Below are 13,086 nucleotides of genomic sequence, written 5' to 3' on the forward strand. Positions count from 1 at the left end.
AAGTTTAGCAATAAGTTCAAATAGTTTCTCCCAACCTTCAGTTTACCACAAATTATGGAATGCACTATCACAGAATAGTTTTTATTACTCTCTTGCTTTCTTTATTGTAAGATACACTCTCTTAAATCTTCAAATGGAAAATACCTCATTAAATAGTCTCCTCTTTCTACAGGAATCACTGACATTCGATGATGTGGCTGTAAAGTTCACCTGGGAGGAATGGCAGCTCCTGAACTCTGCTCAGAAGACCCTGTATCAGGATGTGATGTTGGACAACTATTGCAAATTGGTTTGCATTGGTGAGGAGAATTCCCACCTTACGTATTAAAATCTTTGCAGTGTCTGTAGTGAACTCAAGAGGTAGATTCTCATTGCATCCTCTGGTCCTAGGTTAGAGGGTGCAGTCTAATACACTTGAACGAACACCCTTTGCTTTGTTGCTTTGAATATTATTTCCCCAGAAATACACCACTACAGGCTTCACAAACCTATGTTTAATTTTTGTGTGTCTAATATTTTGCAATTTATTATGAATTGGTTATTTTGTTGTCAACCCAGAAGCTTTGTCTCAATTGGAACAAGAACAACTGTGGTCTGTGTGAGAAAAAAGCTGTAGTGGAAGTTTTTCAGGTGTGTGAGCAAAAAACCTTAAGGGGAATTTTCTGGGGGAGTTGATTCAACTGGCATAAGGCCTCGCATCCATGATAGGTGTCAGATCATACACTGAAACTCCGTGCTTCAATGTGAGTCCTCACTTTCCATAGATGTACAGAGAAAAACTCCTCTAGCTCTGTGAGATTAGATTTCCATTGATTTGTATGTTTGGTTCCACAATTTTCTTTCTTGGAGATTCCCAAACCTTTCCCTTTTTTATGTTCTCCCACCTTACTATGAAAGTCTTAACTTGCAAGCTTCTCTCCAAACAGAGAACTTTTCTTTTTTTTTTTTTAGAACATTTAATTCTTAATCATCCTCCAAATACAGCACATTCCTCCCCCATTGAATAAGAATGGATTTCCCTTTGTAGTATCTCTCCACCCCCAGCTTGGAGCTCCCGCCATAAACGGGTCTCTCTTGTGCTTCCTTTGCTTCCCCACTTGGATTTTCCCTTAAGTTTCTCATTTCCATTTGCTCATTTGTTCTCCTGTCCCTTTAAAGTTTTCTTTATTCTTTCCTTTTTTGAATAGAGATGGTCAAATTGCCTTCACTGTTGGGATTTCTTAACATACACATTTCTCTATATTTTACTCCTTTTGATGCAACACGTTTATGACTTGTGTTATTTTAAGGTATTTAAGGCCATCTTCCCAGCAGAAAAGTTATCAATGTAGGCTATCCCTTAGCATTCTACCTTCAATGTTTTTCCACCTGTGAGATTATCTTTAAAGTTGTTTACTCCTCTGATAATTTTGTCAGTGAAAATGAGACATTTTAAAAATCCTGTATTCTTGGTTCTGTCATTAAATGCATGTCTGCAATTTCAGTCTGCAAAAGTCAGGTCAAATTTTGAATATATTTTTAAATCATTCTATTGGGAGCTCTTATATATATCAGAACATTCCATAGTTAAATCACATCCAGCAGCATTTTACAACAGATACCACAATCAGTTTCAAAACAATTTCTTCTTGAAGTTCTTGATATCAACTCCCCTTTATCAACCGCACCCCACCCCTTAAATTTCCTTTTTGTGGAAAACAGAACCTGGATAATAGACTAAACAGGTTCCCTTTGTTGCTGTCACTCTAGGAGTCAACTGTTTCTTTGTCTCTTAAATGCCTTCTGGATGAGTGCTAAGGGATAGTTGTGTAATTGAACCACAGCTCTAAAAAGGCAGACAAAAGCATGTAGGCACTCGCCACCTCCTTGATGCCTGGTCTGAGTGGAATAGAGAAAGAGACTGTATTCTATCACCAATTTACATAGTCTAGAGCCATGCAAGCCATCCCCCCACCCCAAAACAGGTGTCTCCCTTCCCCCAACCATATATAAACCAGTTTACTATCCAAACTTACACACACATACATACCTAACAAGGTGGTCAGTGTCTGACCATGGAGGTCCCTGAACTAGTTGGTTGAGTTACTTAGCCCCAGTGCTGAGAGCAGATAGAGGGGAGTGACTTATTCCTTGAGCAGGGAGAACAATAACACTTCTGTTCTTACAGAAAAAGCTGGGGGCTGCTCGTGATTAGCCATGCACTTTTATGAGATATCATTAAGGTATCACTTTAATGGGAGGATATTGTGAGGATGATGGTGATGAAGTTTAATAGAAAAATTATGACTGCGAGTCTTCTGTAGCCCACCGATGCGAAGGCTCCCTCCACCCAGAATCCTGGTCTTACAGGCTTCTTTAATTTTGACAATAACGAATTTGTCTGCTTCTATTCTCTTCCTGGTCCTCAATTCCCACAGCTTGATACTTGTCATGAAGCGTTCTCCTAAAAGAATCAGTCTATCCCAGATTCATATTTTGCCCATTTTGTTGTATATGCCTGCTGAAGGCTTGCATGCCTTGCTACTGTATAAATTCACTGTTAAATGAACTCGATCACTTATTCGGCATTGCAGATGAGGCCTCAGTACCCTGTCTTTGCTGTCTGCTTCGTCTTCCTTAATTTCACATGCTGCTCCTAAGGACTCATTTGACTATGGGGCTTGATCCCACACTTTGTTTGATTTAACACTTGGTGAAAAAATTTAAATAACACTTGCAGTAACTGGTTTTGCAGGCACATAACTCTTAACCTACCACTGACAACATTGAACTTCAGGAAAGATTTTGCAATGTGTTTTTTGATGTTGAATACAACACTAGTCTTCTTGAATTTGTCAATCTCAACCATATAAACCACTTGATTCTCTAATTAAAATGGCTACAACTTAATGTCCAATAATACATATACTGTAAGCATTTGAACATTTCATTTTGCTTTTGACAACTTAAAATTATTCTTGATAATACTTCATAAATTTCATCTTCTAGTTATTTTCACTCATTTTCATTGATGCCATGTCACCCACTGAAGGTCCCCAAAGCGTTACTCCATTCACATCATTGCTGTTGACTGTACTTTGAGAAGTTAGTACTTCTAAAATGTTATTCTGGTGCCAGTAAACCCGAGGGGCTCATGTTCTAGAAGTAAATTACCAGTTCCTGCTCCCAGTCTGTCTTTCTGGATATTCCACTAAGACCTGGGCACCATGGTTGATCCTGCTTGAATTTGAAGTACTGGGTGGCATTGCTTCTAACATCACAGCAACATGCAAGACACCACAGGACACTGGAAATTGAGTTTTGTAAGCTAGAGTGTAGGCTCTCCATTAACATAAGGAATATCTTTGTGTACTGTAATAACTTTCATATATACTTATAAAAATTTTTCTCCTAACTAGAACAGTCTCCATTTTTCACATTCCCAACTTTGTCTAGTACTCAGCTGTCTTCCATTAAAGATTGGTAGAATGAATATCTGACGTCTAGCAACTGAAATTAGCAGTCCTTACCACCACTATGGTCTAGGGGTCTCAGTGTCATGCTTGTGTTACGTTCTTTGTATATTTTCTTGGGCATATTTAAGCAACTACTAAATATCGGTTCATTCATCATTTTCATATTTAACCCGGTTTCTACAGTAACTGTTTTTACAATTTGGATTGTTTACACAATTACATTTGTAATGGTGGGCAAGAAGCATTAAGCATAGTATTTTATTGACATTCATATGAGCGTTGTCACTAAAGATCTACCTTGCATCAATGCATGTTTTTAGGTTCCATTGTAAATCGAGATGATGAAAAGATTCAATGTTCTGTTCTTTTACAGTGATCTAAAACGTTGATGATCATGAGCTGCAGCACTCACAACACAAAAGAAATCTGGACAAAACCAAAAAATGCTATAAATTTAATACATTGGAAAATATTTTTCATCACAAAAATAATTTTCCTCAACAGGAAAATTATGAGATATTTGGCTTACATGAAAAAAAATAGAATTAGGTTTAATCATTCTTGCATTAAATCTGAAGAATAGCAGCAAAATAAAGAAGTCAGTTGTGCTCAATGAGGATGAGAAACCTTTTCTTGAAATTGAACAAGAGCAATTTTGTACTGGAATGAAATTCTCAGAGTGTGAAAAATCCAGTGGTATGAAGTCACAATGCATTCAGCATCGGGAATCTGACAAAATTGAGAAACCACACATAGGTGATAAATGTGGGAAAACCTTCATCAAGGAGTCTATCCTCTGTGAGCATCAGTTCATTCATATAATAGATAAGAATTATGAATGCAGTCAGTGTGGGCAAGAATTCGACAAAGTATTCAAACTCACTGCACATTATCGAACAACTGATAAAGGAAAAAAAACATATAACTGCTTGGAAAGTGGCCAAGCTTTTCATAGAAAATCATACCTCAAGAAATAATGAGAAATCGCATGTGGCAGGGATGCCCTGTGTATGCAGTGAATGTGGGAAAGGCTTCACTACTAACAGTGATCTCATTGCTCATCAGCGAACTCATGCTGGAGAGAAATCCTATGAATGTGGCAAAGGCTTTATTCAGATAGCACATCTCAAAACTCATCTACGAACTCATAATGGAGAAACCCCTTATGTATGTGATGAGTGTGGTAAAGCTTTCAGCCAGAAGCGATACCTTAGAGCACATCAGATGTGTCACACAGGAAAGAAACCCCATGTATGTGGTGAATGTGGGAAAGCCTTTGTCAGGAAGTATGTTCTCACTAGTCATCAGCGAAATCATACTGGAGTGAAACCCCATGTATGTGGTCAATGTGGAAAAGATGAGCTCACTGTTCATCAGCGAACTCATACTGGAGAAAAACCTTATGTATGTGGTGAGTGTGGTAAAGGTTTCAGCAGTAAACATTGCCTTAAAGCACATCAGACATTTCATACAGGAAGGAAACCCTATGTATGTGGTAAATGTGGAAATGCCTTTACCTGGAAGAATATTCTTACTGATCATCAGCGAACTCATACTGGAGAGAAGCCCTATGTATGTGGTGAATGTGGAAAAGCCTTTACCTGGAAGAAGGGCCTCACTGTTCATCAGCGTACTCATACTGGGGAGAAACCCCATGCATGTGGTGAATGTGGAAAAATCTTTATCAGGAAGAGTGAGCTCACTGTTCATCAGCGTACTCATACTGGGGAGAAACCCCATATATGTAGTGAATGTGGAAAAGCCTTTATCACAAAATATGTTCTCACTCTTCATCAGCGAACTCATACTGGAGAGAAACCCCATGTATGTGGTGAATGTGGAAAAGCCTTTATCCAGACATCACATCTCAAAACTCATCTACGCATTCATTCTGATTAAAAACCTTATATATATGGTGATGGTGGTAAATCTTTCAGCCAGAAACTGTGCCTTACAATACATCAGATTTTTCACACATGAAGACCTTTAAATGTGGAATATCTAATATGCAGAAGTCAAGTATAATTCAACATGAGAAAATTCTTAATGAGAAAACCTTTCAATGGGGCAAGTGTAACAAATCTTCCAAAACAAAGAGGTACTAGGGCTTGGTCTGGGCTGATTGCGGGACCAGATAATTGTAACTTACCATGTGACTACACATTCTCTGAATGGCTGTCACTTTACTGACATGGCCCACTGTTGTGGGGAGAGGGTCTTCCAAAGTTCTGCACAGCACATGGGCACCTCCTTGCTCTTCAGGCTTTCAGTACCCAAACGAGAGCTGAATTTGGTGTTTCTGGATCACAGCTATGCCAAGCAGCAGAGTGCCCTCCCAGATGCCAGTAGTGTCCACTCCATCTGCATGCTCTTTGTTACCACCCAGACACAGCACAACAGTATCATAAAATAAGACTGGAGAAAATAGAAGATGTATGGGAACAATTAGTTCAGAGGATGAATGGACTACAGCAAACCTCAGTCTCCACGACCCTGAGACAAGAAGAACTAAGTGGTACCCAGCTACCACTGCTAATTACTCTGAAGAGGATTTCAAAAGAGGGTCCTTGTTAGACTGGGAGAACAAAGTGGAACAAAACTCAGTATCATAAAATAGACCAGACTTACTGGTCTGATGGAAACTAGTGGAATACCAAGACTATAGCCCTTCACTCCTAAAACTGTCCTCACTCCTCTGACCCAGGTTTAAACCCAACAATGTACAGGCTTGGAGGGGAAGAATAACATTCAAGAGGTATACACTCCTTAAAAAAATCAATCATTCCAAATAAAAAGGACAGCATTTGCTTATGGATAAAAAATCTTAAAAGCAAGACAGAACAGAAAAGAAGGATGAATAATGATGGTAAAACACAGGGAGGGCGAAAGTGGGGAGCGTGCTGGTACATCTTGGGGATTGCAATCTACATAGGAAGTTTTGAATGGAAAACCAATTTACTCTCTAAAGTTTTTTTAAAAATTAAGAGTTCATGTCTCATCAATTATTTCTTGTAGGATAGTCCCATGTAGCTGTAGTGCGTGTGGGTAAACTTTTACCAGTGTTGACATAAACACACGACAGTGAAAAGGCTTAAGTTCAGTCAAGATGGGAAAACTCTCCACAGGGAATCACTTGACATCACATAACACTGATCGCATGCAGGAGGAAAGCTCTGGCAATATAGTGACTGCAAATTTTTTGGCCTCATCTGTCAGTAAACTACATTAGGATTCTAACTGACATAGTTCTGGTTTGGGATTTGTATAGCAGACACCTCATGAATACATGAAACGTTACCATGCATATGCTTTTGGTGACTGACAGTGCCTCCAGTATCCAATTACATTTTATTTTATGTTCCAGAAAGCCCATAGGATAAACTGTGATGTAATAATTGGACAAAAGGGCTGAACAAAATGTCTGCCACATTGTTTGAATACAATGTAAATCCTGCAGGAAACCACATGAGTACAGAGACTGGGAAAGCTGATGGACTCATCCTGTGTGCATATGTACCAAGTCCAATGTCTGATTTTACATTTGATCTCTCTTGACCCATGTTAATTCCGTTAATTGGAGAGATACTGTACTATTAAACAAGAATGTGAATGGCCTTGTTGTCATGCAGAATTCTTTGGAAAGTGGATGATTGCAGATGCAGTTAAGGTAAAATATAAACCTTTATCCTTTGAGATCCTTTTTGACTCATTTAAAATATGTAGTGTTTAATATTCCTTTTTGATGGACCTTTATCTTTTTTCCTTTGTTGTTTTTAAAAATATATTCCTCGGTATAAGACTTCCATGATGTCTACTAGTGGTATTGCTGGTTTATATGGGATTTCAAGTACTGGTTGTTTTAAGTAGTGAGATGGTTTTTCACAGTGGCTGCATGGTACTTGTGTGTGTCTGTATGTATTTATAAGTCCACCAGCAGTATATATGACTCCCAATCCTTCCATATCCGCCAGCATTTGTCGTTTTGCTTCTTTGGTTTTGGCTGGAATTAGGTGTTAAGTCCTCTCATTGTGGTTTGAATTTGCATCTCACTGAAGGCTAGTGATCATGGGCATTTTTTTTACATCTGTTAATCATTTGTCCTTCATTTTTAGTGAACTGTGTTCATATCTTTTCACATTACTTGATTGGGTCTCTTGTTATTTTCTTTTTGAGATGTTGTAAAAATCTGTATATTTTCTTAATCAGCCCTTTGTCTGATGTGTCTTTGGTTAAAAATAAATAAACATTTTCCTAATCCGTGGGCTCCCATTTCACTCTTCTAATGCTGTCTTTGGATGCGCATAAGTGGTGTGATTTATTTATGTCTAAATTGGGAGACTATTCTAGCCAGTGAGCTCTGGGAAGATCCATGTGTCTCCGAAAGCCAGTTTGGCAGTCGAGGGGCTGAGGGTATTACATTTCTTTCAGTGGGTAAGCAGGAAGAGGCTGAGGACTCGACTCTCCTTTTACAAAGGCTAAGGCAAGTTAATTTTTCCTAGCTTTTGGAGGGAAAAAAACTAACAAGGGTTGGTATTTTTGGTGCTGGGTAGTGCCTCTTTCAGGGACTGAACTTGGACATTGTGAGGGGCCTCACTATGGATGTGTAGAGGAGACAAACCCTGGTCTTTTGATTCTCCAGGAGTCAATGGGGCACTTCCTTTCTGCAGGGTTTAACATAAGGCTGGGGAAGGTCAGACTCCTTGGGAAGAGTAGGGTAAACTACCTTAGGGACGGGATCCTGGGCTAGCTACTGCACTACCCTTAGTTGTCAACAAAGGTCCTGTGTGGAAATTTGCTAAAATCACATGGAGATCTTTCTGCTTGGCACATTTAAAAAAATCATTCCAGGATTCCATGCATATATCAATTATATAAAGCATATCTGTACATTCTTTGCCCTCATCATTTTCCGAGCATTTGCCCTCCACTTAAGCCCTTTGTATCAAGTCCTCTTTTTCTCCCTCCTCCCTCATGAGCCCTTGATAATTTATCAATTATTATTTTGTCATATCTTGCCCTGTACGGCATCTCCCTTCACCCCCTTTTCTGTTTTCCATCCTCCAGGGAAGACGTCACATGTAGATTCTTGTATTTGGTTCCCTCTTTCCAACCCACTCACCCTCTACCCTCCCCTTATTGCCCCTCACACCCCTAGTCCTGAAGGTATCATCCACCCTGGATTCCCAGTGCCTTCAGCTCCTATCTGCACCAGTGTACCTACTCTGCTCTATCCAGATTTTCAAGGTAGAATTCGGATCATGGTAGTTGGGGGGGTGGGGCGGGGAGGAAGCATTTAGGAACTGGAGGAATGCTGTATTCTTCATCTGTGCTACATCGCACCTTGACTGACTCATCTCCTCCAGTATACCCTTCTGTGAGTGCATCTCCAGTGGCCGACGAATGGGCTTTGGGTCTCCACTCTGCACTTCCCCCTTCATTCACTATGGTAAGATTTGTTTTGATGATGCCTTATACCTGATCCCTTCGATACCTTGTGATCGCACAGGCTGGTGTGCTTCTTTCATGTGGCCTTTGTTGCTTCTGAGCTAGATGGCTACTTGTTCACCTTCAAGCCGACCCCAGACACTATCTCTTTTGATAGCTGGGCACCATCAGATTTCTTCGCCTCATTTGCCTATGTACCCGTTTGTCCATGACGATCGTATCATGGAGGTGTGCACCCAATGATGTGATTTTTTGTTCTTTGATGCCTGATAACTGTTCCCTTCGGAACCACTTGATCACACAGGCTGGTATGTTCTTTCATGTGGGCTTTGTTACTTCTGAGCTAGATGGCCGCTTGTTTATCTTCAAGTCTTTAAGACCCCAGATGCTATCTCTTTTGATCGCCAGGCACCATCAGCTTTCTTCACCACATTTGCTTGTTCACCTGCTTTAGCTTCAGCGGTTGTGTAGGGAGGGTGAGCATCATAGAATGCCAGTTTAATAGAAGAAAGTATTCATGCATTGAGGGAGTGCTTGAGTAGAGGCCCAAGGTCCTTCTGCCACCTTAATACTAAACCTATAAATATAGACACATAGATTTATTTCCCCATCCCCATATATATATTTGCATATGTACATGTCTTTGTCTCGTCCTCTATAAATGCCCTTTGCCTCCTAGCTCTTTCCTCTATTTCCCTTGACTTTCCTCCTGCCCCACTGTCATGCTCCGTACCCACCTGGGTTACAGCTATACCTCTTCGTTACCTTACTCTTGATCACTCCCTACCAGGCCTGCCACTCCCACCTCACCACCAATTTGGATCCCTTGTTGTTCTCTTGTCCCTTGGTTTGTTAACACCACTTCCTTACCCCCCACCATTCCCTATCCCCAGTCCCCCCGGAACTGTCGGCTCCGTTGTTTTTCCTCCAGATAGTTCAGCCTATCTTATTTAGACAGACCTGTAGAGATAATAACATGCACAGAAACAAGACAGAGGAAAACAAAGCAACTGTATACAACAAAACAACAACAAACCACTGACGATCAAAACAAAAGACATCGAGAAAGAAAAGCTTGTAGTTAGTTCAAGGATCGCTTTTTGCCTAGATCCAGGCTTTTTGTCAGGCATTTTGATCTTCTATCAGCCATTTTCCTTGAGCAGCATTGTTTCTGAGCTCAATATATATATTAACATTCATATTTTGCCATTTCACACAGGAATAACCAAAGGCTACAACCAAATGTAATAATCAAAACTTTAACCTCATATTTCCAGAAAACGATTCAGTAAACTGCTTTGATATGACTTCTGGCTAACTAAAGTAGAAGCACATCCACTCTCCATCTTTATGATTTGTTTCTCCAGTATCCCACTCCTGGAACCATAATGACTTAGTCTAGGTAGACTAGAGAAGCAAATCCACAGAAACTCATATGTGTATAAGAGAATTTTATGTAAAGGTTAAGTGTACATTAAGAAAACATCCCAACCCAGTGCTGTCCAAGCCCATAAGTCTGACATTAGCCCATATGTCCATCACCGATCTACAAAGTTCTCCTTAATCTCACAAAATACACCTAATGTGGGAAGAAAGCCAAATCAGTGAGTATGTAAGTATCTCAGCACTGGGAGGGGTCTCCATGAGGCTTCTCCAGCATGAAAACTGCATCAGGGTAGGTCCATGTGGCTTCTCAGGGATGTCTCAGGAAGTGAGCCTTGCCAGCTGAGGCAGAGAACTAGGTATGGCAACTGCACATTTGTCCGGTCATCAGAGAACAAGGGACAAGATGGGCTAGGATCACCAAGCCATTTATCTCTCTGCCCTTCAATTAAAGTACCCTTTAATCCCACTTGTGTTTATAGGCATGTTGGAACAATAAACCTTAACTATCACACCTCCTATAGCAGTGTTTTCAACCTTCCTAATGCCTCGATCCTTTAATACAGTTCCTCATATTGTGGTGATCCCCAACCATAAAGTCATTTTTGTTGCTACTTCATAACTAACTTAGCTATTGTTATTAATTGGGTGGCCCTGCAAGGGGGTCGTTCGACCCCCAAAAGGGGTCATGACCCACTGGTTGAGAACAGCTGTCTTACAGGGTTGTCTTGCTGAAGAATTGAATGAGTAGCTGAGAATCTGAGTTTTCTTGAAAACCAAAGGGACACTTCTCCTATTTTCTATAAAACTGCTCTGACTAGCAATAGACAAGATGGCAGTAAATTTGTGCTAAGTGCAGAGGCCAGATAGATAAATATTCAAAATGTCAAAAGCATATGGCATGAGATTCCGTTTGATAAAGCTATTTCTGGAAGGGTATTGCTCACACCTCCTTCCCTTTCACATTTTTCTGTTACTTTAAACCACTTGGGTTGGTAATGTGTAATGCCTGAGGCTGGGTATCAACTTCTCTAGGCCAGGATTCACAGAGAGTTAGCAATTATGATAACAGCAGCCCGGGTGACTATGCTTGATATAATGCCATCACTTCAATGAAGAGATTTTCTGACAGCAGCCAGAGAGTTGGAGGTGTTATCCTGGTGGGTGTGGTTTTCCCCAGTAGATTGGTAAGTGAATCCTCTCTGTTAGCTGTGTAGCTTTTGGCCATGTCCAGGACCTCACCAGATGGGTGGATCTCCAGACATGAGACAGCATCTTGCCATATTTCCTATTTAGCTTGGATTCATCCATCTTCACAACCCGTGAGGAAGCAGCCTGCCACCTGATCCACCCATTTTGGGTTCATGAGGCACTGGACTTACTTGAATCAAGAAAAGGGTCCAGACTGATATCTGAGCCTCTCTGGCCTCTACAACTGTGAATTGAAAAGGTGAGTACTGTGAATAGAATTCTTCCTATTTGTGAGACTCTGTAAGCATGGCTGGACAGGAGAAAACAGGGCTTTGTTTTGGGGTAGAGGCTCAGAAACTCACATGGGGCCATTTATCTTTTCTATAGGGTTTTTATGAGTAAGCATTGACTCAATAGAGTGAATAAGGATGTTGAGGGCAAGATTATGGAGGGCCGCAGTAACCAGCTTGGCTCTCTCTGAGGTCTCAGAAGACACAACTTACCATTCACAGGTCAGGATTCCTTTTGGAGCAGATTCATCAGAATGAGTTCAGGGACCCAGTATTTTGGAATTTGCCATCCTGTGTTTGTTGAAAAATGAGGCTTTACCTATGGCCTCTCTGGAATGGCTGACCATAGAACTTTCCCACCATTGTTCATAGCAGCTGTTGCCCAGAGATATAGGGAGACAGTGGAAGTCACGGTGGAGTCCTGGCCCTTCATCTCGCTGCCCCTGGTTGTTCTAGTGACATTCTCACAGGCCACCTTTTGCTTGTGAGAGGCAATTGTCTTCGTATTCTCAGTTTCAAGAGTGTTTAGATAACATTTGACATTCCGTTGCTTTTAATTTATGTTTGTCAGAGAAGAACCATGCCTCATAGTGTTTTCAAAGGTTGATTTTTCAAAATAACTCACCAGACCTATCTTTTAAATTTTCTCTGAGGAGAAATGCACCAACTTCTCAGTTAGCTGTTAAATATGGTAACTATTTGAATAATTAGGGGCTCCAAGTTTAAAGAAGTTACTATGCATTTCAAATTTATTTCAAGAAGGAAAATGACACATTGTGATGCTTTAATTTGAAGGGGGTGTTAACTTTTTCTAACAAAGTTGTTCCATTTAAGATCTTTGTGTTTGCATTTATATTTGTTTGATTGTCTAGTAAAATTCTCTAAGGTTTTAGGAAAAAGACGTTGCATTCAGTGTGCTCTTACTAATGTTTCTGAGATGCTTGCTAGGTGTGACATAAGAGTGGATCGATTAGAAGGTGGGTGGAGATAACATAGGCTTAAATAAGACACTGTGATAGAATTTTCACATTAGAATCTGGGTAGGTGTAACCCAATAAGAATTGTGTTAGGAAATTTGAATTAATGTGGTGAGAATATTTCATTTAGAAGCATAATTCATATATTGAATTCTATTTATGGATCCTAAAATGCCTATCTCTGACACAGTGCTTTATGCATTTCTTGTTAAGAGCCATGGACTCTGTCCTGACTCATCCTTATCCTCAGTTCTGACTCACAGTCAGCCTTTGTTAAAGTGGAGACAATACTGTCCAATCCATTGTCGCTCATAGGATCCTAAAGGATAGTATCTTATGGCTTTC

At 40.2% G+C, this 13,086-nt stretch overlaps 1 protein-coding gene across 1 annotated transcript in view; it reads left to right on the plus strand.

Moving 5' to 3' along the window:
• The first annotated feature begins 4,605 nt into the window (after positions 1 to 4,605).
• LOC142443206 (uncharacterized) overlaps positions 4,606 to 13,086 on the plus strand; it is a 61,332-nt gene continuing 52,851 nt past the window's right edge. The window contains 2 exon segments of the mRNA XM_075544722.1: positions 4,606 to 4,638; positions 4,980 to 5,279. Coding sequence (XP_075400837.1) covers positions 4,606 to 4,638; positions 4,980 to 5,279 — 333 coding nt within the window.

The sequence above is a fragment of the Tenrec ecaudatus genome, chromosome 3 (assembly GCF_050624435.1).
Source record: "Tenrec ecaudatus isolate mTenEca1 chromosome 3, mTenEca1.hap1, whole genome shotgun sequence".
In the NCBI taxonomy this organism is placed as follows: domain Eukaryota; kingdom Metazoa; phylum Chordata; class Mammalia; order Afrosoricida; family Tenrecidae; genus Tenrec; species Tenrec ecaudatus.